This window comes from Cynocephalus volans, chromosome 14 (genome assembly GCF_027409185.1).
Source record: "Cynocephalus volans isolate mCynVol1 chromosome 14, mCynVol1.pri, whole genome shotgun sequence".
Taxonomy (NCBI): domain Eukaryota; kingdom Metazoa; phylum Chordata; class Mammalia; order Dermoptera; family Cynocephalidae; genus Cynocephalus; species Cynocephalus volans.
Window position 1 is genome coordinate 98,512,189 of NC_084473.1, and position 24,182 is coordinate 98,536,370.

Genomic DNA, 24,182 nt, shown 5'->3' on the forward strand with positions numbered 1-24,182 from the left:
CTGAAGAGCAATCCTTCCACCTCCCAGGTGGTCGTGCAAATATCAAAGACAAAATGCTGGAAAGAGCAGGCTCTAAGTCTCATCCACAATGACATCTCTGAAACTTTTCCTAGAGTTTTTAAACTCCATTCTTTCCAAACAGGTTCTCTTAAGTGTTTCTCAACAGAAATGCTATTGGCACTTTGGATGTGACAGCTCTCTTATAGGCAACCTTCCTCCATACTGCAGGTCATTTAACATTCATTCCTGGTCCTTTTCCAATCTTAACCCCCCCAATTTTCAAATACACCCACCTCCTAGAGAGCAGGAATACTGCCTCCCACTTGAGAACAATGCTTATGCCTTCAGTATCTTCTCCAATACACCTCCTCACAATTAACAACAACAAGAACAACAAAATATGCATTTTCCTGCTTGTTGAATAGTGTCCGGTGAAGCCCATGGCCTGGGATCTTACCCGATGTGAACTAACTGGATGTGAACTCTACATGAACTGGTGGTACATTTAAACCCAGTGCTGCTCTTCAGAGTGCCTGCTCTCAGGATGGGCCTTCCCTGTCCATTCACACAGTAAATGTGTTGGATCAAAAGCAGGGACCTATAATTTTGAGGTATAAATTCAATTATATTAGGAAGCCCAGATGTGTCTAAGTCAAGCTTCAATCTCTCCTTCAGGCTTTGCCCAATAAAACTGACACTTAAGAAAACTTAGATCAAACATCAGAGTGCTAATTTAGTAAAACTTTTTTTTTTTTTTTTGAACCAGTGACCTCTTTCCCTTACTTCCCTGCAAGAGAAAAGGTAGACTTTTTGATAAGTGATATTGAGACAACTGAATGCCATTTGGAAAAAGATAAAACTGGCTTGAAACTCACACCGTACACCATGAACTCCAAATGAGTCAGAGGGCTAAACATACAAAATAAAACCAAATAAGTACTAGCACACAACATGGGTGGATTCCTTTATAAACTAGATATGGGAAAATCCTTCTTCACTATGACTCAAAATTCAGAAGCAATTAAAACAAAACAAAACAAAAAAGATTCACATGGGACATGGACTGGCTGGTTAGTTCACTTGGTTAGAGTATGGTGCTGATAACACCAAGGTTCAGGGTTTGATCCGTGTACCAGCTGCCAAAAAGAAAAAGAAAGAAAATTGACCAATTAAACTACATTTAAAAAAAAAAACAAAAACATGGCTCAGATGTACTCATAATAAGAAAAGTACAGTTAAAACCACTCAGATAATACTTTTCAACTAAAAGGACTAGCAAAAGTTCAAAAGTCTGGGGCGAGTCTGTAAAGAAACACAGACACACTCCTAGTGGGGCAAATCTACACTCTCTGCAGCGGGATGAGAGTGCTCTCACAAAACTACGTACACACTCACCCCAGCAATCCCACTTTCACCAGTTTACCCAAAAGATACACCCCCATAAGTACACAACATAAGCACAATTTACTCATTAAATTATAAGAACAAAATATTAGTGCAAACATAAATATAAGAAGGATAAAGTAGAAACTAATAAAAATCATTATCTCTTAAGGGCTGGGCAAGGGGCACAGGGATGAGGGCAAGACTCCCCTGGATATACCTTCGTATACAGTTAAACTTTGAAGCATTTTAATGTTTTACATATTAAAGAATTAAATTTTCAAAAGAAACTCTAAAAATGTAAAAGAAACAAGTAAATCTAATTTCTAACAACAAAAAATAATTGCAAAAAAATCTTCAACTTTACTTGGTAGGCTATTGTGAGTCATAATATTTATATTATAATTCTGAAATATTTTGTGTATATTGAAGCATAAAGCAAATAAGTAAATACATTAATTTTATTGCGACCAAACTTTTATTGTAAAGGAGACATAAACATAAAAGAAGAAAAGGAAAAACCTATAATGCTAGGTATAATTTAGACAAATCAATATAACCCATGATCTTTAAAAAATATTATTTCCCATAATATTTAAAAAATATGATTTCCTAGTTTTGTTCCCCGAAAGAGCATAAAAGCAATGGAACCCCGAGAGTAATGGTGGGCCCTAGCACCCAAATCTTGGTTTCTAAATACAATTTCTCAGTATAAGGAACTGAGTATCTCAGAGAAATGGCTGATTGTAGACAGAGAAAGTACAAAATGAGCCTAAGACATATTCCTGTGCCAGAAAACAAGGAAGCACTCAAAAAGACACAGGAGCCAGCTTTAAGGGGCTCCCACTGGCCAAATGTGGGACCATTTGAACATCAAAAGAACAATGACAATGCCTTATAACACACTCAATATGTGGTGCACAAATATTTAAGTGTATTATGTGTATGGGCGTGCACACACACTGTAAGGGAGAAAGGCAAATGGAGAAAGAAAACTTCTTTACTGAACAATACCAGTTACAAAAGTACAAGAACTGACAAAAATAGAAAATCATTGCTTTACAACTTCTAAGTTAATTATCACTTTGGGCAAGGGTCAAACATCAACAGATGCTGAAGCCACTGGCTGAAAGGTATAGGAGAATAAAAAATTCACATGGACTCAAAATAATACCCTGCAAATTACTTACTAGTTACAAAGAGAGAAAGCTACTTTTAAACTAAAAGTAGCTTTCTAGGGGTCTAGTGGTCACCACCTTATTCAAGAGATCAGTCTTTCCCTCATCAACAGTGGGACAAATTGACCTCCTGGGGTGATGCAATGAGAAGGACACAGTATCACTCACAGTATCGTTCATGTGTTCTAAATCTGATCCTGAGGAAGCAATCAGAGAGCTGGAATGTGGGACAAGTGTACAAGACAAGTGGCCTGGATTCTGTAAGACAGCTAGTCAGCTATAAAGAAATTTGGGGGAAAACTGGGAAAATTTCAATAAAGACTACAGAAATACTGTAATTGTGTTAGATGTGATAATGGTATTGTGGGAGATAATGGCTTGAAGGATCTATGTATTTAGGGGTTAAGCATATGCTGATACATTTATAGATGCAGTTTTTGATATCTGCAATTTCCAATGGATCAGTTAAAAAAATTATTATATATATAGATAGATAGATAGATAGATAGATACACACACACACACACACACAGAGAGACAAAGGAAATGTGGCAAAATGTTAATCGGCAAATCTATGTGAAGGGTGTGTGTGTGTGTCTGTTTGTGTGAGTGTGTGTGTGTTTGCATTCACTGCATTTCTGGAAATTTGAAGAGTTTCAAAATAAAAAGGTGGTAAAAATATTAAAATTAAAAAAAAAATAAACAGAGCTTCCCAAACACAACCCATCTCGGCAAGGCCACCACTAGCCCACAGCACTCAGGAGCCAGCTAGACTTCAGGCCTCTTTCTCACAGTCATGCACAGCAGCCTCAAGCTGGTTAGATTCTTAGCAAAAGGGCTATTGAATCGAAGGCCGGTTTTAGAACATTAGCCAGCCTTGAAGACTAAGCACAACTCTTCCTCTTAGGGTAAACTCACCATCATCACAAGGGAGACAATCCAACTGATTCTCAAATGAGTTTCCAGCCATCACTGGCATCATTTTCAAATATGAAAATTACTGTTAACTTAGGTGACCATTGAATAGAATCCTAGAGGGAAATGAAAATTGAAGAATTCCATGCGACAGTCGGATTTATCATGAAAACTAAGATTTACAAAAGTCACAAGGAAGTTAATTGGTAGAAGTGCAAATAAACTATCGTTTGCAAAAAAGCCTAGGACTTAAAGGCAATCTCTGCTTTAAAAAAATGAAACCAAGCCAACAAAGAATCTGCTGGAAGTATTCTGAAATTCAACTGAAAGGCTCAGGAAATATGGCTTTGCTTTTTAAAAAAATCTTGGCTACAAGTAAATAATACATATTCATTAATTTATAATCTCTCACTATATTAGGTATTGCAGTATTAGGTATTGTACCCAATATTGTGGAAAAGGTCCACAGCAAAAGATATCATGTCAGATAAAAAGCAATCTTGCAAATTTAGTAAAAACAATAAAAAACAAAGGATGGAAGAAAAAGGAACAAAAGAGGGAATAATGAGTAAAATAAACCAGTGGTTCTTAAAGCAAATAACAAAACATATAAAACAGAAAAGGTACCTTTCCAGCATGCTGTCTCCCATCTGTTTAGCATGCATGGAATTATACTAATAGGACCTAACCTATCACTTCCATTACCTCCTATGCACGTTCTACACAGATTTTTTTTTTTTTTTTACAAATTCTGAAGCAAACAAAAGACTACCTGGCTTTTATGAAAAAATAATTTTGTTGCTTTCTGTGTCTGCTTAACTCCCAGTTAACACAAAGTTGTTAAAATGCAAGTACGTGAATACCCTTTTGAAATAAATAGTGAATATTTAAAAGAACAAGAGAATTTTGAGTAGTATTGAGTTGAACAGCCTATAGAAACGTTTTGGGCAGGGCCTTACATGCTATAAAATAGGAGAAGCTTCGACCTGATTCACCACACTGCAAAATTCAGGAGAAAGGGAGTGATGAACATGAAAATAGGATGAAAGTGTAAATAACAACATGTAATCCTTATTGGATCTTACTATAACTATAATAATGTTTTTCAAATACCACCACTCCCAGTGATTCTGAATAGTAAGGACATCAACTTTACCTGGTTGTTGTGAGGATCAAATAAGACATTTGTAAAAGCACAGCACATAGCAGGCACTCAATAAATGTTAATTAACTATACAAACTTTTCCAGTCTATGTAAAGCACATTATTTCCCATATCGTTTTAAGGCTTGTAAAATAGTCATGCATTCATTAGCTCTATTTTACAGATGAAGAAGAAAGTTAGTAAGCTAGCCCCAAATCACACTGAAATAAATGGCAAAGCCAGAACTTGAACCTTCTAAAATTTAATTTCAGAATGTGCTCTTCTTTGTCTATACCAGGGAACAAATATAGTTCTCTCAGGTAACAGATTTACTTCTTCCTTGACATCAAAGACTTTCAGCTATCTAGTGGTAAAATTTGAAGAAAAAGCCAGGAAAAAAATTAGTCATTTACTTTAATACATTTTATTCAACAAATATTTACCTTACTCTGCTGTTTGAGAAAGACAAATGAGAAATGGCTCCTGATCTCATTCTATCAGTGGGGACAGGAGCCTGTATAATCTCAAATATACAGGCTGTTGCAATATTATAAATAAAATAATATAGCACAAAAAACATACATAGGAGCTATCGTAAAACTATACATAGGTTACACAGAGCGTGGTCAGTTACTTTTTTCAGTGAAACTTTTCATCTGTCTTTTCTTATCAGTTATTTCTTCCTTTCTAAACAACTGCCTCTACATATTGTTTTGTCTGCCTGGAATTCTGTCTTTCTACTTCTCCATTTAACAATGCAGCCTCCCCCGTGAAGTCTTCCCTACTCCACTGGGTTCTCAGTTATCTCTCTTCTCTGTTTATATCCCTGTTAAAGTGATCTCTGTGCTCATCTAAGGTCCTGCCACCTGCGAGAAACAGCAGCATGATCCTCTTTCAGGGTGCACATCACCTGGCCATTCCATTCTCTCCCTCTCCTGTCACCGCCTTCAACTTCCGTATTACATCACAGCAATCACAAAGGGCTGCTGATCACCTTTTCTCCTTCACGTACCAACTGCTGCCACATTTGTGAGCAAGCTCAACCTTCATGTGAAAGAGCCATCCAAACAAGACTGTATAAGACCAGGCCAATAAATAACTCCAATTCTCATTCACTTTCCTGTCCTTAGAAGCATCCACACGCACCCTGAAATGCCCTCTTCTTTCTTCCACAGATTTCAATCTGGCCTCACCACAATTTTGGTCCTGCAACTGCTCTGTCAGGGGTCACCAAGGCCTCTTTTCAAATCCCACCACCTGCTTTCAGGTCTCATCCCTAAGAGATTGCTGTCTCCCTCCTTCCTTGTGACCATATTCCCCTCCCACCCTCTGCAAGTTCCTTCTTGGTCTCTTCTAAGCATACCTCTGCTCCTCCCTTGAATGCTGGTTCTCTCAGAGTTCTATCTTTGATCCTCTTCCTTTCAAGAAAATCTGTGTAGAGAAAGATCTATTTCCGTAGCTCCAAACAATTTCTGCCTTTAGGATTTTTCCATTTAAGTAACCAAATAGCACACCCAAGGCTGCTTTTCAAATAACTTACTTTGCTTCCTACCAGTTCCTCTTTCTCCCATGCCCTTTTTTCTGGATATATGATTTTTACCTTGGTTATGTCGGCAGGTAAGTTCTTGAAGGCAAAAGATCTTGTCTTAGTCATTAATTTCTTACTACAGTATTAGAACATAGCAGGCAATCAAAGGATAAATCAACAACCAAATGGATTGCAAGGGCTCTTGAGAAAATCAACCATAAAAGACATTTTATAGACAATTAGGGAAACATAAATACAGACTCATCTACAAATATTTTCACCTTCTGCTATGATCTATATTCAAATTAATTTTGTTAGATGTGATAATGGTATTGTGGTTATATAAAAAAAGTTTTAATTTTTTGAAGATGTATACTCAAGTATTTAGGGGTGAAGCATTATGATGTTTGTAATTTACTTTGTATTTTACTTTAAAATACAATAGTTCAGCTAGAAAATATACAGTTGAAGCAAATACGGCAAAATGTTAAAAGTTATTTAATTTAGGTGATGGTCATATGAGTATGCTTGTAGTTTCTTCTTTTCCATGTGACTAAATTTTTTCTTAAGAAAAAGTATACAAATTAATATTTACTGCTATTGCTATTAATCTAGAATGTTTTGATGTTTCTCAGTTCTGGTTCCAGCATCCATGGAACATACATATATAAATACATATAAATATGAATCTTTTGCTCTTCTGTAATTTACAATTACCGTAATAAGATTTGGTATTTCATTCAGATAAAAGCAACCATTTTCTATACTTCTACATTTCTAGTTACTCTTTTGTAGTATTATCGAACTGTTTTCAAAACCAATTTTTCAACTATTTTGGATTGTTTCAATGAAAGACAATATAAAAACAAAGTTGCACACTGATATTACTTATACTTCCAAGTTCTATTTTTTAAAAATAAGACAAGGCAAAACATACAAACTCTTTTGGATGAAATGAAGGAGCAATTCTCTAGCCAACACTATCTAATAGAAACTCCTCTGATGATGGAAATATTCTATCATCTGTGCTGTCCAATATGATAGCCATAGCCCATGTGGCTACTGTGCACTTGATATGTGGCTTGACCAACAGAGGAAGTAAATTTCAATTTTACTTTATATTAATTAAATTTAGTTAAAATAATCACACAAAGCTAGGAGCAACCACGCAGCTCTAGACTGTTGTAATCAAATCCTTCATGCAGTACAGCACTGTACTTATGTTACTGAGGCATATCTCAGCATTAACTTCATTAAAGTCTGTAATTTAACAAAACAAATGTTAACAAATATCCACTGTCAGGAGAGTATTAATAACCAAATATTCTTTGAACGGGGGACTTCTACGATGAAGCTAGTCACGATTACCATTCCTAATTTTCTCTTCTGAGAAGTGGGTTGGTCAGTGGCATTTTAATTCTTCAGATCTATGACTTGATTCCTTGGGGCCCTTAATGGGCAACTCAGTATCCTGAAAACCAACCATAAAGCCACATTTCTGAACATCTCTGTTGGCACTACTGAGGCCCTTTGATACTAACCAAAATAGCTATAATTTACTCTGTATAAAGGCAAGAGAACTTGGATTATGTCCCCCATTTCAGCCTGGATTTCAAAGCTGGGGATGGGGTGGAAACATTTACATATAGGAAGTGGTGGGAAAAAGCTAAGAGAGTATCACGCGTGTGTACCCAAGAAATGTGTACATGGGGTAAAAATGAGAGGAATATCACAAAAGATTCCACTTTCCCAATCAGTCTTCCCAACCAGCTCTTGTCGCCCTACCCTTTTGTTGCTCTTTTCTGTAGTTAATCTTAATTTGCTACTAGAAAGAAAAAGATATAAATAGTTGTGACAAATACTGAAAATTCTGCTTGTTTTCACAACTCCTTCTTCCTAGAAGCAAAGCATAAGGAAGAAGCCAACAAAACAAATGACTACAAAAACAACAAGCGTACACCTCCATTTTGTGTCTGAGGAACATCCACCTGAAGGAACAGAGTCCTCTTCCAGGGTTCACAAGGACAGAGCCTTGTTTCCCTCCAGGGAGCACCCTCTCGAACTCGCCTCCTCCCAGCAGTGTGGCTTTCAGTCTAGTTCCAGAGTAACTCTTCCCCACACCATCCTAAGAGCAGAGATGATGGGGAGAGGAGGGGACACTATCGTCTTTCTCTCCAAAACCTGATGCTGGAAGTGATGCCACTATTGGAAATTCTACATATCTGATAAGCAGCAAAACATATGTGCTGCAGTGTGCATTTCAGCACCAGGCACGATCTTGCTGAAGTTACTGCTGTCTCTTGTCACTAGAGGCTCTGCCTCAGGCACAACAGGGAGCTCACCCCACTATACCCCTGTAGTGGGGGCAAGACCCACTGGGGGAGCATAACAGCTTTCCAGCTTTCTTCCTCTTAGATCACCTTCCCACCCCACAACTCCCAAAGTTAAGATTTCACCAGGATTACACAGGCTAGGAAAAACTAGCTCGGTAGCACACACCCTACTATTTTAGTTTTGCCCACTCCTAAAATGGTCTCTCTATATAGGACATTGAGACTTGACGTTTATTTTGGTAGAAAGACATTTGCTCAAGCTTTTCCAAATATAGTATTTAACTCTCCATCTCTACCCTTACCTCCACTAATTTGTCCCCTGGTTTCCTCAATCAGTTTCTCTCAAAAGTCACCAGCTTGAGAGACTTCCCCAAGCTCTCCTTGCAGACAAGCAACTTCATTCTCACCCCTCAAACCTGACAGCCTTGCCCCATGTTGGGCAAACACTTCACTGAAGATAAATTCCTCCATGGGCTGATCTCCTGAGTCCTTGGGGCTTCCCAAAACACAGAGTCACTGCAAAGACAGTTGTCTAATTTAATGAAAAAAATTAAGTTTGACCTATAAAATTCATACCAAGGATGGTATTTCAAATAATATAATTATTATAAGGAATAAGTAACAAAAATGGTTGGGGTAGAAGGGCTTTTGCACATAAAAGTTAGGGTAAAGATTTGGTTGGGAAAGGTTCAGAAGTAGCGGAGAATAAAATGAGAAACATGAAAGCAAAGAAAGCTTAAGAATATCTCAGTCTTTTTAAGCAGTTCTCCTGATACATTACTCAGAAGCATCTATATTAGCCTGATAAATAATGCAAAATTTAAGTGTAATGATAGGTGGAAGAAAAGCACTGGAAGAAGGGGGTGAAAGAAGAACTCTCTGTTAACGTTAACCTGTCTGTTCATTGTTAATGTTCTTTGGTTCCACGATGTATGTGTGTCATTTACTAGGCACTAGAAAAAAAGTACCAGCAGCAAGTGACCTAGGCCTCCACGTATCTTAAAACTAGAGGAAAACTGGTATCTCACATCCCAATTGTGATTTGGCCCACTTGAACTAAGTTTTTCAACCATGAAAGAATTAACAGAAATTTCATAATTATCTGAAATAAGTATTTTTTCACTTCTAAGCAACCTACATGAAGAATTACTATATAAACTAAGAAACTCCCAACACTTCCACAAAAACAAAAATATATACACTACTTGGGACTCAATTAATGATCCTTAAAGAAGCTTCAAAACAATATTGCTAACCAAATATTGTTTGTTTTAGACTTAACATTTGCGTTTCATTAGACTTTTTCTCAGTCTAAGAATCAGACTTTGGGTGTGGCCTATAATAAACACAGTGGTATTCAAACATCAATATCCATGTCCATATATCTGAAATAGATATCAAAATCATTGCCTTACTCTCTTATTTAAAGTTGCTGATGTCTTAATATTTCAGTTTTAAATTCATGCAGAAGGAACTCTGTGCCACAGGAATAGAAAACAAAGGGCATTTTCCCATAATAACTTCTAGCTTACTATTTCCTATTTAAATTCTAAAATTTGTATGGAATTCAACTTAGCAAAGTTCTTTGGTGTTTTAAACTAATGTTACATATGGTTAGTTGGTCAAGGAACAAAAGACCCCTATTTTTTCCAAAAGAAAAAAATGGAATATACATTTAATGATAAGTATAGAACACCTTAGACACTTATCAGATTACAGCATGCCACATATGCTTAACCTAAATCCAAAACAAAAAAGTACTGACATAAAGAAAAAAAAAGAAACAAACTAAATTTAAAGCATTTAATCCAAATAAGTAATGGAGTAAGGTAGTTTTCATTAGTAAACTTACATTTTATATTTTAACTAGAATAGTGATAATTCAACAGTTCCCTAAAATGAAGGCAAATATTTGACTATATTCTTAGGCTGCAGTCAAAGTGTAAAAGGACTGCAGACTCAACTCAGGAGAAGCACTGGGTCAGGAATGCAATCTCTATTAATTAGGTATCCCAGCTGGGCAGTGGGTCTGCAGCTGTTAACTTGATCAATGACTTACCTAAATGTCATCTCTACTGATTCGCTTATAAATTACCAGCAAGTGAGACTAATGTACAGGTGCTAATTTATTTAAACTGTTCTCTACAGTTCTACGTAGCTTTATAAACTGCATCTGGCACCTAATGTTAGCTGTCAGTTGTACTTAGACATGCCTGTCCTAACGACTCTGTTCATTAGAAGTGAGCACAAATTATGAAATATTGTGAAAAATGATACATCAAATGGAATGGGCACAGCAAATCAATTAGAGAAACTTCATACGGCATATTCACACTTAGGAGAATAAAACATTCTGGTTTCAGAGAGGTCTATAATACCAATTAAAAAGTAATTGGTAGACTTCAGCAGTGTTATATATCAATTTGCTGGCTTTTTTTCCCTGAAATTCTTTAATAATGAAGAACTTTTAATTCCCAAATAAAGACATTGGTAAATGAAAGTGCAAGTCTGTACTCATAATATTTAATATAACTGAAATGTCTCCAACCTAAAATTTATAACTACTACATGCTTAATTCAAAAAGGAAAATGTAAATGTCAGTGGTCCTCAACTTTCTTGTGTTTACAGCATGATTCTGAGGAAAAGATTCTTTGATGGCACATGGGAAAGCATTAAAAGACAACACTAAACAGATTAGCAATCATGGTTACCTTATGTCTGCTCTAGCATAACAGTGTGTTATAACGTCTATAAAATTCCACAGGCCTTGGCTGCACTATTCACCTGGCTACCCTCTAGCCTTGGGGTCAACAAGGGACACTGTTTCTGCCCTGCCTCTGTAACACACTCATGGGCTTACTTCTTTAGTTTCCATATACATAAAATCCTGTTTTGTAACTGCTTTACAATGAATAACAAAACCCACACAGCTCAATGTTCCATCTGACAGATTCCTCCTAACAGTAATGTATACTGTTACAGCCAAAAATAACTTTTACATACTGATCAACATTTGGCAGTAACCTGTGATAGGTTTATTTAACAGGAGTTTGAGAACCTATCACATGCTATTCTCAAAATATTTAGCATGAATTTAAAGTTCTTTCAGCACAACACCGTATACATTACTAATTGTGAGAGGCTACCTGTTTTTCTTCCTGTTAGATATTTTGAAGGTTATCAGTAGCACTATAATAATGGTTCATTGGGTAGTTTATTTATTTTCAATATAATTCAAGAAATTAGGCAAAAATTAAACTATTTTGAAATAGAGAAAATCTATACCTTCCAATGACTAATTTCTTTTTAGTTAATTTGCTATTGTGCCAACTAAAAATAATAATTTTATATAAATTTAATAAAAAGATTGAGCATTAATTATAGCAAAGTAATTTTTTAAAAATTCCAACAGATATACAATACTATAATACATCTTCTAAATGATGTAACTTTAAAATGAATATCAAAAGTGACAAGCAGAATTACTTTTATTCAAAAATTTTATCCATCACATTTCTTTTTATTTTACCAACTCACATCTGTACTCTAGCCTTATTAAAATAAGGAAACACTAGCATTTAAGATTAGCTAGGTATAACTTCCATCCATAAAGTATATATGCTGTATTTAGTGAGGTCAGATTTCTGTTCAAACTCAACCCTCTGAAAAAAAGTTATAAACCTAGAAATCAATGAAAAAGACCCATCAAAAGCTGAATTAGCTGACATAAATTCATGGATTTTACTTAGTTGGAAGAGCGTATAGGTACTTATTCAGAGTCCAACAGTTCTTAGTTTTAATTCACATGCCTAACAGGTTTAGTTATGCCAGAAGGCTGGAAGGCAGGTGAGAGCAGCTAGAGGCAGTAACAGACTTAAGACATCTTGACAGGAAAGGAGATGACAAGAATCAGTAACAATCCATAGCCAGGCCATTCAGTACAGGGACAAACATGCACCATGAGCCACAGTCAGGGGTTAACAACCACACTCGAAAGGAAAATCCTAAGGCATCATGAGGTTAAATTATACTCACTATACTCTACTAAATAAGACTGGGGAGATTATAATTTATTTTAGAAAATGTTATCCAAAAAAAACAATCTCTGGAAAGTGTGGAAAAAACACAGTCTTTGGATACAGAAAGACTTTCTACAGCCTTGGTATCCTCATGATAAAAATAAAAAATAAAAAAATAATAAAAAAGATACCTACCCCAGAAGGTTTTTATAAATATTAACGTGTAACAGGCTCCTAGACAGCACCTCACACATACACAGGTTTTCCAGACATGGTGGTAGTTTTTGTTACAAATTACAATTAAAAATACGTTCTATTTATCTGGAATATTCCCTTTTGTGAAACATCTAATTTCCTGATCATATTACATAAGAGAAAAATTACTGTACCTAGTTTTAATTGACATATTAAAGGCCAAACATATTATTAAAAAATTATAATTTCTAAATATAGCAATTGCAATGGAAGCTTAAAATACTTACTTGATTTTGATAAAATTATTTTTGTCTTTAGAAATAACTAAGTATTTTTTCAGCAAGCAAATACTAAATAAGATTCATTACACTCTTTTTCAGTTTATACACACAGCTGAACCTCTTATAAAAATAATAGCTTCAAAAACATTAACAAAAACGGAAACTGTAATGGGTACATAATCTTAATGGTTTGATAACTGTTGGTTGTCACTGTCTTCTTTTGCTTTTTCATCTACTCAGGTGCCAAAGGAGTCCATTAAATTTAATAAAATGTCAAAACAGTTAATTGATACAAAATGTGAGACTCAGTGAAGCCTACCAATCACTTGCAGCAAGGTGTAGCCCAGTAGAATTGCCAGTGGTGTCAAGGAAAACGGCTAACACTCACTTCCATGCGGGCTTTTAGGTATGGAGTGGGTGAGACACAATATCAATCTACAGGAGATAAGTGATCTCCGCTTTAAATCAATGATAAATCAATGTACTCCACAGTATCTCAGATGATTCTCCCTAACATTCAGTCTCAGGTGGCATGAAAGACTTGTGTGACAAAGGCAATTGTAGAACTAGTGACTCTAGTTATGGTAGTTGTATTTATGACTATTAATAGTAATGAGAACAATAACACATTGCCTCAGTCTCATGCTCCTTAGTTATATTCTGAGGTAGGCAAGAACGTATTATTTTAGAGATGAGAAAATCAAGTGATAGAGCTGTGATTTGCTCAACATTACAATGCTAGTTAGGACACTTCAGGAAATCTCCTAATCCCAAGTCCTACACCTTTCTTTCTACAATATCATTATAATTTTAATGAATTTATCAAAAAAAAAGAAATCAATTTAATAACAAGGTTCTATATGTTCTGCATTTATATTCCTCACAACACAAAAAATTCAACTTCATTTTTACAAGTCTACATATTTTAAGAAGCAATTGAATGTTTTTTTGGATTAATTCATGATTTCATTACTTAAAAGGCTAAATTTAAGGGAGATTTTTATTATATTCCCTTAGCACAATGACACAAAATGACATTAAGTTACTTTCACCACAGACACACACAGTTTTAAAAGTACAAAATAGCTGTCACCGCCCACATTTACACAGCTGTGGTAAAGGTTTATTTTTTTGGAAAATAATTCTATATTTTGAGAACCACAACTAAATATATTGTAAAAAATGTTTCTACCTTATTGAAGGATAATGTATTCACTAAACCATAGGATCCTTTTAGATTTTTCTAAATAATGTTAAAGGAACACTGTAGATGGAGTTAGCAGGTTATCTGTTGTAAACACCTTAACAAAAAACTTTTAAAGATATTTTAATATACGAAATGACTTGTTTGAAATCTAAAGTATTCTTGCTTAAATACATTTCACAAACGGTTTTGGCTATCATTATTTTAGCACTTAGATAAGTAGTATGGAAAAACCAGTTTTTAAAATATATTAAATAACTAATGGTTAGATCTGATACCATGGCACCTAATTTACCTATGTGAAAACTATAGTAGGCCTAGAAATTTTAACTAGGTAATTGATTTAAGTTATAGGCCACATCTACTTTGTATAAATTAAATCCTCATGAAAATAATTTTAACATCCCAAACTAATATTGTGAATAAATATCCCAGCAATGAACCAACAACTGAAAACATTCATTTTTAATACTTATAGTGTGGAAATGTTTATCCTTTCAGATAGAATTACAAAACTGTTGAATGATTCTGTTTTTTTCAATAAGCTAAATATGCCCTATGTACATCCAAAAAAGGTAGTTAAGAGCTGCTCCAAAATGCCTGTAAACTCGGTTGGGTAGTGAGATCCTCCTGTTGAGAACAGTTACTCAGGAACACACAGGCCACAAGGAGAAAGGGAAGGACCATTTTTAAAAGCAAACAGTAAAAATACAAAAAGCAAACTACCAACAACAGAAAAACACAGGTCCAGATGGCTTCTCTGGTGAATTCAACCAAACAATAAAGGAGGAATTAATACGAATTCTTCACGAACTCTACAGAAGAGGAGAAAATGCTTCCTAACTCATTCTATGAGGCCAGTATTACTCTGGTATCAAAATCAAAGACATTATAAGTAGAGATACTACAGACCAATATTAGAAACAAAAATACTCAAAAAATGGCTAGCACACCAAATCCAGAAATATATAAAAAGGATTATACACACTGACAAAATGGGATTTATCTCATGAACACAAGGTTGGTTTAACATCCAAAAATCAATTAATATGATATACATACCAACAGATTAAAAGACAAAAACCACATGATCCTCAAAAAGCAGAAAAAGTATTTGACATATTCAACATCCCCTCATGACAAAAACATCAACAACAACAAAAATTCAACAAACTAGGTATGTAAAGGAACTTCCTGAAGCTGATAAAAAGCATCTATGAAAAGCCCACGACCAAACATCATACTCAGTGGAGAAAGACTAAGTGTTTCCCCCTAAGATCACGAACAAGACAAGGATGTCCACTCCTGTCATTTCTATTCTACATTGTTGGAGGTTCTAGCCAGGGTGATTAAGGAAGGAAAAGAAATAAAAGGCATCTACATTGGAAAGAAAAAAGAAAAACTATTCTATTTGCAGGTGACAATATCTTATATACAGAAAATCCTAAGGAATCCACTAAAAAAACTATGAGTTAATAAATGGATTCAGTAAGGTTGTAGATTCATGATCAATATACAAAAATATACCAAATATACACAAAAATCAATTGTATACACTTGCAAAATATCCATAAACAAAACTATTTACAATAGAATTTTTTTAAAAATTAGGAATAAATTTAGCAAAAGAAGTGTCAGAATTAGATTCTGAAAACTAAAAAACATCATTGAGAGAAATTAAAGAAGATCTAAATAAATAGAAGGACATCCCATGTTCACAGATCAGAAGACTTAACGTTAAGATGACAAAACTCCCAAAATTGATCTAGAATATTCAGCATCATCGCTATCAAAATCCTAGCTTGCCTCTTGGCAGAAACTGACAAGCTGATCCTAAAATTTCATATGGAAATTCAAGGGGCACGGAATAACCAAAATGATCTCAAAAATCAAGAACAAAGTACCTGTATATCCCAATTTTGAAACTTACTGCAAAGCTTTAGTAGTCATATATAGATCAATGGAATAGAATTGATAATCCAGAAGTAAACCCTCACATTTACAGTCAATTAATTTTTGGCAAGGGTGACAAAAGAATTCAATGGGGGAAACAATAAGCTTTTCAACAAATGATGCTGGAACAACTGAATATCCACACATAAAGGAAAGAAGCTAGACCCCTACCTCTACCCTCCCCTACCCTACATGACATACAAAAAAATACCTCAAAGTGAATCAAGGACATAAATGTAAGAGTGAAAACTATAAAACTCTTAGAAGAAAACATGGGGTTAATCTTCATGACCTTGGGTTAGCAACGGTTTCTTAGGTAAATAACTGAGAACTAAAAACATATTTGCACAAAAACTTGTGTTCATAGCACGCATGTTCATATTAGCATTATTCATAATAACCAAAAATGGAAACAACCCAAATATCCATCAACCGATGACTTAATTTTAGAAATGTGGCATATCCACACAATAAAAAATTATTCAGCAATAAAAATGAAGTACTGATACATGCTACCACATGAAAGAATGTTGAAAACATTATGCTTAGTGAAAGAAGCCAGTCACAAAAGACCACATATTGTATGATTCTATCTATATAAAATGTCCAGCATAGGCAAATCCATAGAGACAGGAAGCAGAAAGTGGTTGCCTAGAGCTATGGGGAGGAGGGAAATGAGGAGTGACTGCTAAAGGGTACAGTTTAATTTTGGGGTGATGAAAATGTTCTAAAATTAGACTGTGGTCATGGCTGCACAACACTGAATAGATTAAACACCAGTAAACTGTACACTTTCAATGGTATATGAATTATGTCTCAATAAAGAAGATATCAAAAAAAAAAAAAAAAAAAAGGAAACAGCCAAATAAGTTGTTTCTGGAGAGAAGACTTAGGGGAGCAGAGATTATATTCCTATTTGGATGACTATTTGTGCCAAGATGCTCACTATTCCCCTGTATTTTTAAAGGTACATGGTACAAAATGGGGAAGGAGGAAATTTTATTTTGTTTTCGTCGTTTTCTTTAATTCTGAAAAAAATCATATTTTTTGAGAATGCAGATGATAGTTACTTTCTATCCGTTTCTTCCATTCTTTTTGAAAATTGTAATTTTTTGAGTATGTACCTCTCTTAGCTAAAAATTATATATACATTCTGGACAATACCAAATGTCTATGATATATGAAATAAGACACATATAAAGGAAGAAGATAAAGTTCAAATTTTGAAATCTTAGAGCTTCTCCCTTTTTCCATATTTACATATTTAAACCTGATGCTTAGCCATTCTGTGCCTCAGTATCCTCTTTTAAAAACAGAGCAATACCTATATTATCTATGATAAAATTAGTGTTATGAAAATATAGTTTTCTTAATATACCTAAACACAGTCTAGATTATCACAAGATTCAAAAATAGAATAGCAGCTACAAGGTTCACGACTCCAAATCACCTAGACCTGGAAGGGTAACAAGAAATCCTCTGGTTGAGTGAAAAATGTTGGTCTGGCACCTTAAAGAGATATTTCAGTACTATTTACAAAGAGGAAGGAATACAAAAAGACGGGAATTAAATTTAAATGCATAAAATAACAAAATGACTTAAAATAATATATTTAAAATCATATAAAAATATTAAATCTATACAAAGATGCTATTTTTCAGTTAAATATAAAATATCATGGGATGTTTGATGTCACTTTAAAAAAATTAGAACAAGCTTCAAAGTTGTTGAATTTAAGTTCTTACACTGGGATGTCCACCCAAAAAGTATTAAACACTGGGCCAAGGTTTACTTACAGGATTTCCTATAAACTCAACTCTATTTCCATTACCATCTATTTTATCATTTGGAAAGAAAGCTGACTTTCCCAAGACTACACAAGAAGATAAACATTTCCAAATAGTGTATAAGTATTCATAGTGGCTCCTATGACCTCGAATCAAGAAAAGTATTCATTTCTTATTAAAATCTATAGCTCACCATACTTTGTAATGCTTCAAAAACAAAGAGGCATGGTTCCAACTTGCACCATATATTTTTTTTTATTCTGACAGTTTGATTAAAATTTACACAGCTAAGGGCTCATGCTGAAGTTCAGTGCTTTTAATATCTAAAATTCTATAGCAATTACTTTTCCAACAGAGTAACTGTACTTACATCAATATCTTCTTGGGTAAAAGTTTCTGGATCTTCTCCCATCATGTTGGCTAAATGTCTCTTTCCTATGTTGAACTCTTCAATCTGCTTTTTAATAAAATCCTCTGTGTAAGTTTCACGTCTTGAGGCTGCAACATTTTTCTTTGTTGTTACAACTGCAGTATGTCTTAGTCTTAATATCTAACAGAAAATACAAATGGAAAGAAAAGAAAATATTTTAAATTAAATGGTGATCTTGTAGGCCATTCTCTCTAAATAAAACAGGATATTCAAGCAGTTGTCTTATTTATTATGGTACTGTATTCAGCTGACAGGAGTTTGGAAACAAAGTAAAAGGCCTGTTAAGAAAGTTGTTAGAAATTGTCTCCTGCTCAAAAGCTGGCTTAAAAGTAGTTTAGAGAACATTAGCATTTTAATACATTAAAACCCAAAATATTCATAAGTGGTATGCTACCTCCTTATCTACTTATAATCATCCATATTTAATACTGACTGGTCAATGTCAGTGAGTCATGGTATGTGACACACATGGAACAAATAGCAAAACACCACTCTCTGTAACAGGGGCAAATGCATACTCAGCCAGAAACTGAGAGCTACCCCCCCCCCATTCCTTTCTTTTCTTAATCAATTTTTCTTCTTTCCTCCCCTTTCCTCAACAATGCTGATTGGGTAAGAAAGCGACTTCACAGTAACAACCTCCAGCAGAACAACCACAAACTCCAAAACAGTTTTGGCCTGACTGGGCAGTTTGCGCACTAGCCCTGACTTAGCTTGTAACCTCATCATCTGATGACAAGGCCAACTCCCCTTCATTTCAATCCTTAAATCTCCACCCCCAGGAGAACATGAGACACATGTAACATACATGACACCACTATGCGCATGGGTGCTCATCCCCACTTAAATGTGCATAGAAATAACACAGCCCTTGTTAAATGGGTATAAGTTCCTATAGCTAGAACTACTTGTGGAGCTTGTTTTGGTTCTTTAGGCTACCTTGCCCCTGGTTTGCACAACCCAATAAGCTCCTTTCTGTTACAGGCTCAAATTGCTGTCTTTGTGTTTCCACTGGCATACACTATAGACAAGGACCCTGCAGGTGCTTACCCATAACAAATTTGGCAACCCAGATGGGACAGCTCAATTAGCCAACCAGTGGTGAGGATGTGGCAGTTGGGTCCTCGGGAGAGATACGGAGGACTGATCTCAGTGTGCACTGAGCCTTTTTGCTTGGGAGAGCTTGGTTGAGTGGTGTCCCTCCCTTTGACACCTGCTCCTGGACTCTGCCACCAAAAGGTTTGAGCAACAGAAATGAGACAGCAACTGAATAAGTGCCATTTGAGGGTTGAGTACTTGGTCTACAGATAGGAATCAAATGAGTGGCAATTCAAGTCCCTACCAACTGGCCTGAACCTTTGGAGACTTTCAATCCTCCCCAGGTATTTCCTCTGAGCAACTGGTATAATATTAGGGGTAGCCAAATAAGTGCTCCTGATTATAGTCCTTTAGCAAGTATTTTGAAAAATTGGAATTACTTTGGGATATGACCTGCTAAAAAGGAAAAAGATGATATTTTATTGCAATGATGTTTGGCCTCAATATAATCTGGGGTCTAGAGAAAAATGGCCAGAAAATGGATCCTTAAATTATAATACTATTTTGCAGTTACATTACTTTTTGCAAAAGGGGAGAAAAATGGAATGAGATCCCACATGTGGAAGCCTTTATGACTATACTATAATAAGAATTTCCATAAACAATCTTAGTAATCCACTCATTTCCCTTTTCATAAACATAAAAATCTCCTTACATCTACATTGTCCACCAGCATCAGCCCTCCCAAATCCATGCCTTTTCCCCTCTGAGAATCCTAAGTTCACATGACTCTATAGTAATTTGACACTAGAGTTACAATAGAAAATAGAAAAAAAAAAAACCATATAGGACAAGTATTACAATACCCAATTAATGGTAAAAATTATGTTCTTAAACTCTTTTAAACTAAGATAGTGAAAAAACTGTTTCTTCCTACACTTTAATGGGTAAAAAATGGCAATTTAAAGTTCCATGAAACTTTACAGTTAATTTTTCCTCAAGAGAGCACAAATGAGTTTCTCCTTTTTAAATATATTGCTAATGATTACATTTTATTTGTAAAGATTGTAAAGATACAGTATTACTATCAGTGAGTAAAAACATGACTACAACTTGCTTATGTAGAGTTAGTCTGCTCTTTTACAGACATAGCCTGCTTTTATACCACTGCTCTCCCTGCCCACAGCCAAACACCAACAGCACCAACTCTGGTTAGCAATTTTACCATCTTATGTTTTTACTGTTTCCTAGGGTTTTGTTTGTTTGTTTTTTATGATTCCATATCTTTGAGCAAATTGCTTCCCATACTTAAAGTGAAGAGAAAATGAATTTCTGTCCCCCAAATCATGACAAAAGGCATGAATTTGGGGCTGAAAAGCAGATAATACAGTAGAGATAATTCTCCCAAATATTCCACTACCAAAAGGATGATTACACTGCTAGATTTGTAAATAATGACAAAACATTTTAGCACATAGCTGGAACAATCCACTCATAACAAAGGTGAATGCATAATTCAAACAAAATCCAGCAGATATTCTCTTAGGTTGTTACTGCTACACTTCCCACCAATCACCAACCACAGTCCTCAGGAGGAGAAATGAACCTCCTAGAGTATGAGTATATGGCTCCATTCACTGAAGGAATTCTAGAAGGAGAGTAAGATCAGGGAGGACAGTGATGAAGTCAGTTTTGGGAATGGTGAGTTTGAGATGTTTGATGGACATCCAGGAGATGGATATCCAGGAGGCAGAGGGCTATGTGTGTGCACAGGAGAGACCTGAGTCAGAGATACAGGTATGTTAATACCATGTATGAGACATCATGTTGACACCATTAGAGTAGAGGAAATGGCAGGCATTAGTGTTAAAATGAGAAACTTCTCTTCTTTTATACAAAGAAACAAAACAATTTGTAGGAGAGGGAGAACAGGCAGAAAGGTAAAGTTACTTATGCCTTATGGCCACTATTTTCTTTGTGAAACAAGAGAAAGTCTGCTAAGAGCAGGGGTTGGTAGGTTTGATGGACTGAATACTTCACATTCAAAGAACAATGCTACATTGGTTGTAAAGTGAAGACAGAAAAACTAAAAGAAAAAAATTAAGAAAAAAAATGTAACTATCCATTCATGCTTGGTGTGAGCCAGGAGAATAATACCAAAGAAACAGATAGGAATTTATATACAATATCTGTAATATTTTCTTTGTCAATTATCTTTTCTCTTCTTATATATTTCCTTTGTATGTTTCAGTGGTTTGTTCATTGTACTATTTAGTTCTAGAGAGCTAACATCCTACAGCAGATTGTACCCTTTGGTATTATAAAGTTTTCCACTCCCATGTAATACTTTTATCTTGAAATCAATTCTGTTGGATCATAATACTGAAATCCTTTCAACCTCCTATTTACATTTCCCTGGAATATCATTGCCCATATTTTTCATTTAAATTATGGGCCACTTTAGATTTTTTTTTTAACCCAATCTATGTTTTTAATAGATGAGTATATCCTACTTATATGGGTTTTAATAGCTGCTCTGTCTTATCACTCATCTTATTTTTACATTTTTTTTTTTTTTGTCGTTTTTTTCGTGACCGGCACTCAGCCAGTGAGTGCACTTGTCAGTCCTATATAGGATCCGAACCCGCGGCGGGAGCGTCGCCGCGCTGCCAGCGCAGCACTCTACCAAGTGCGCCACGGGCTCGGCCCGATCTTTACATTTTTTATGTTCCCCTCCTATTTTATTTCTTTTTCTATATGGAAAAGAAAGGTTTGTTTTTTAAAAATTTCTTTTGATCTAGCAATTTGGACAACAGACAGCCTGCACTTATTTTACTAGTGACTATTAATATGTCTGAATAAAATCTTTAAATGTATTTTTCTACCAACTTCAGAAATAAAAAAATATCTACTGAATTCTCACCAACTTATTCTGCTCTCTTCTTTAGTCAAGGCATTTATCTATGTTCTGATCTCCATATATATCAGCTTCTCTTAGTGCTATTTCTTGACCCTTGTATCTGCATTCTGTATGATTTTTAAGCCTTTACTCCATGATTTTTTCCCTCTTTCCGCAGTGTCAGTTCTGCTCACTTCACTCACTTTGGTTTTGTAGCTTTTATATCACTGGTCTATCTTCAACATTCTTGACTCAAAAGTTTCTTATCTCATAGAGTTTCTTTCTATTACCCAACCTTTTTAAAAATGTCCTTGACATTGTGACATAGTTGTAGTAGAATATCGCTTTCATGTTGTTAATATTCCTTTGTATTTTCTTCATCTATCTCTTCTACATTTTTTCTTTTCTTCTTTTGTTCCTACAACATTTTAACATCTTCTCAAACAAAAGAGTTGATTATTGGCTTGAAGACTCCTTTCTTCACTTGATCTATAATTTTGTCAGTCTCTATTCTCCAGTGTTTGTGATACCAATTGGCAGCTATCCTAGTTTTAACATAAATGAGGTTTAAACATATTTATAAAAATTGTTCTTATTCATTTAGAAAAGGCTTAAAAAAACATGTCCCAAATTTGCTATTTTTCATAAAATCTCTTTGGGACCTTCATCAAAGACATATTTATACAGTGCTTAAGAATATGAGATTCTGGAAATTCATATTTATTAAATTTACAAAATTTTCACAGCATCAGTACCAGGTTATTGAATATATTTATTAAATGTTCTGAATTGTTCCAGCAATGAATTCATATAAAAATATTTACAGTCAAAGGAGTCCATTATTCATTGGTACAAATTCATTAAGTAAAGTAAGACTGAGTGTGTGAAAAACCAGATATTTAGCTAAAAACATATGCTAAGAATTCCTGGAGAGAATTTGCCACTGTTAAGAACAACTCCCCCCAAAATTTTCTACAGGTTCCATTTCTAACCGAAAAGCTACGACTAGAGAATTTTCCTCAGACTTTGTGTTTATGAAATAGTATAGATACCACTTGACAGATTTGTTTCTTTTTAAAGATAATCAGTAGGTCAGACAACTATAATTTCAACAAAGCAGGCTGCCAAAGCTGCAGACACATCCCGACAGTGTAGTTAATGTCTCTAATGTGGCCAAATGCCAGTGTAACACACTACTTTATACAGCAGTGTTAAGGAGTTTCCTTTAGTTTCACTGGATAAGAATGGAACAAAGAATGAACTGCTAATTTGAATAGGGGGGAAAATACTTTGAGGAATTAGGAAAAAGGTAAAAACTGAAATCAGATTAGACAAAACGTGGATAGAAAGAAACAATATAAGGGCTCCAAGAGAGTAATTGTAGTAACTTTTTGAATAGGTTTAAACTTACATCAATTAGAGAGGTCTCTGGATGCAAGCAAAAAAAAAAAAAAAAACAAAAAAAACAAAAAACTGACTTTGGTTTTCTTAAGCAAAAGTAACATTTCTTAGAAGGCTATTAGGAGCCCTCAGCACCATACTGGAAATCTCCAAGAAATCTCTGGCAGCAGGAATTCCAATGATCCACAGCAGGTTCAATGTAGTCAGAATGTGGCCATTAAGATCAATAGTATCCAAGTGTCTTCTCTCTATGCTCAGGATCTCAGAGGAGACGATATTTAATGGGGGCTATTTGGGTCAGATACCCCAGATTATAGTTTTTCTGGACTATATCCAATGGGAAAAAAGTAACTGCTCTTGAGGAAATCGTGGTACTGTTATGTAGGAGAAATGCATGCTAGGTTAAACAAACAAGAAAATGCACTATATTATTTAAACAAAATTCGCCATTTATATTCATTCCACAAACCGTCTTAAATTAAGAGACCTAACAT

The 24,182-nt window shown here is 35.0% G+C and overlaps 1 protein-coding gene across 1 annotated transcript in view; it reads right to left on the bottom strand.

Annotated features, from left to right (window-relative positions):
* MRPS9 (mitochondrial ribosomal protein S9) overlaps positions 1 to 24,182 on the bottom strand; it is a 56,349-nt gene that overhangs the window by 28,170 nt on the left and 3,997 nt on the right. Inside the window, exon 2 of the mRNA XM_063078695.1 lies at positions 18,291 to 18,470. Coding sequence (XP_062934765.1) covers positions 18,291 to 18,470 — 180 coding nt within the window. The remainder of the gene's footprint in view (positions 1 to 18,290; positions 18,471 to 24,182) is intronic.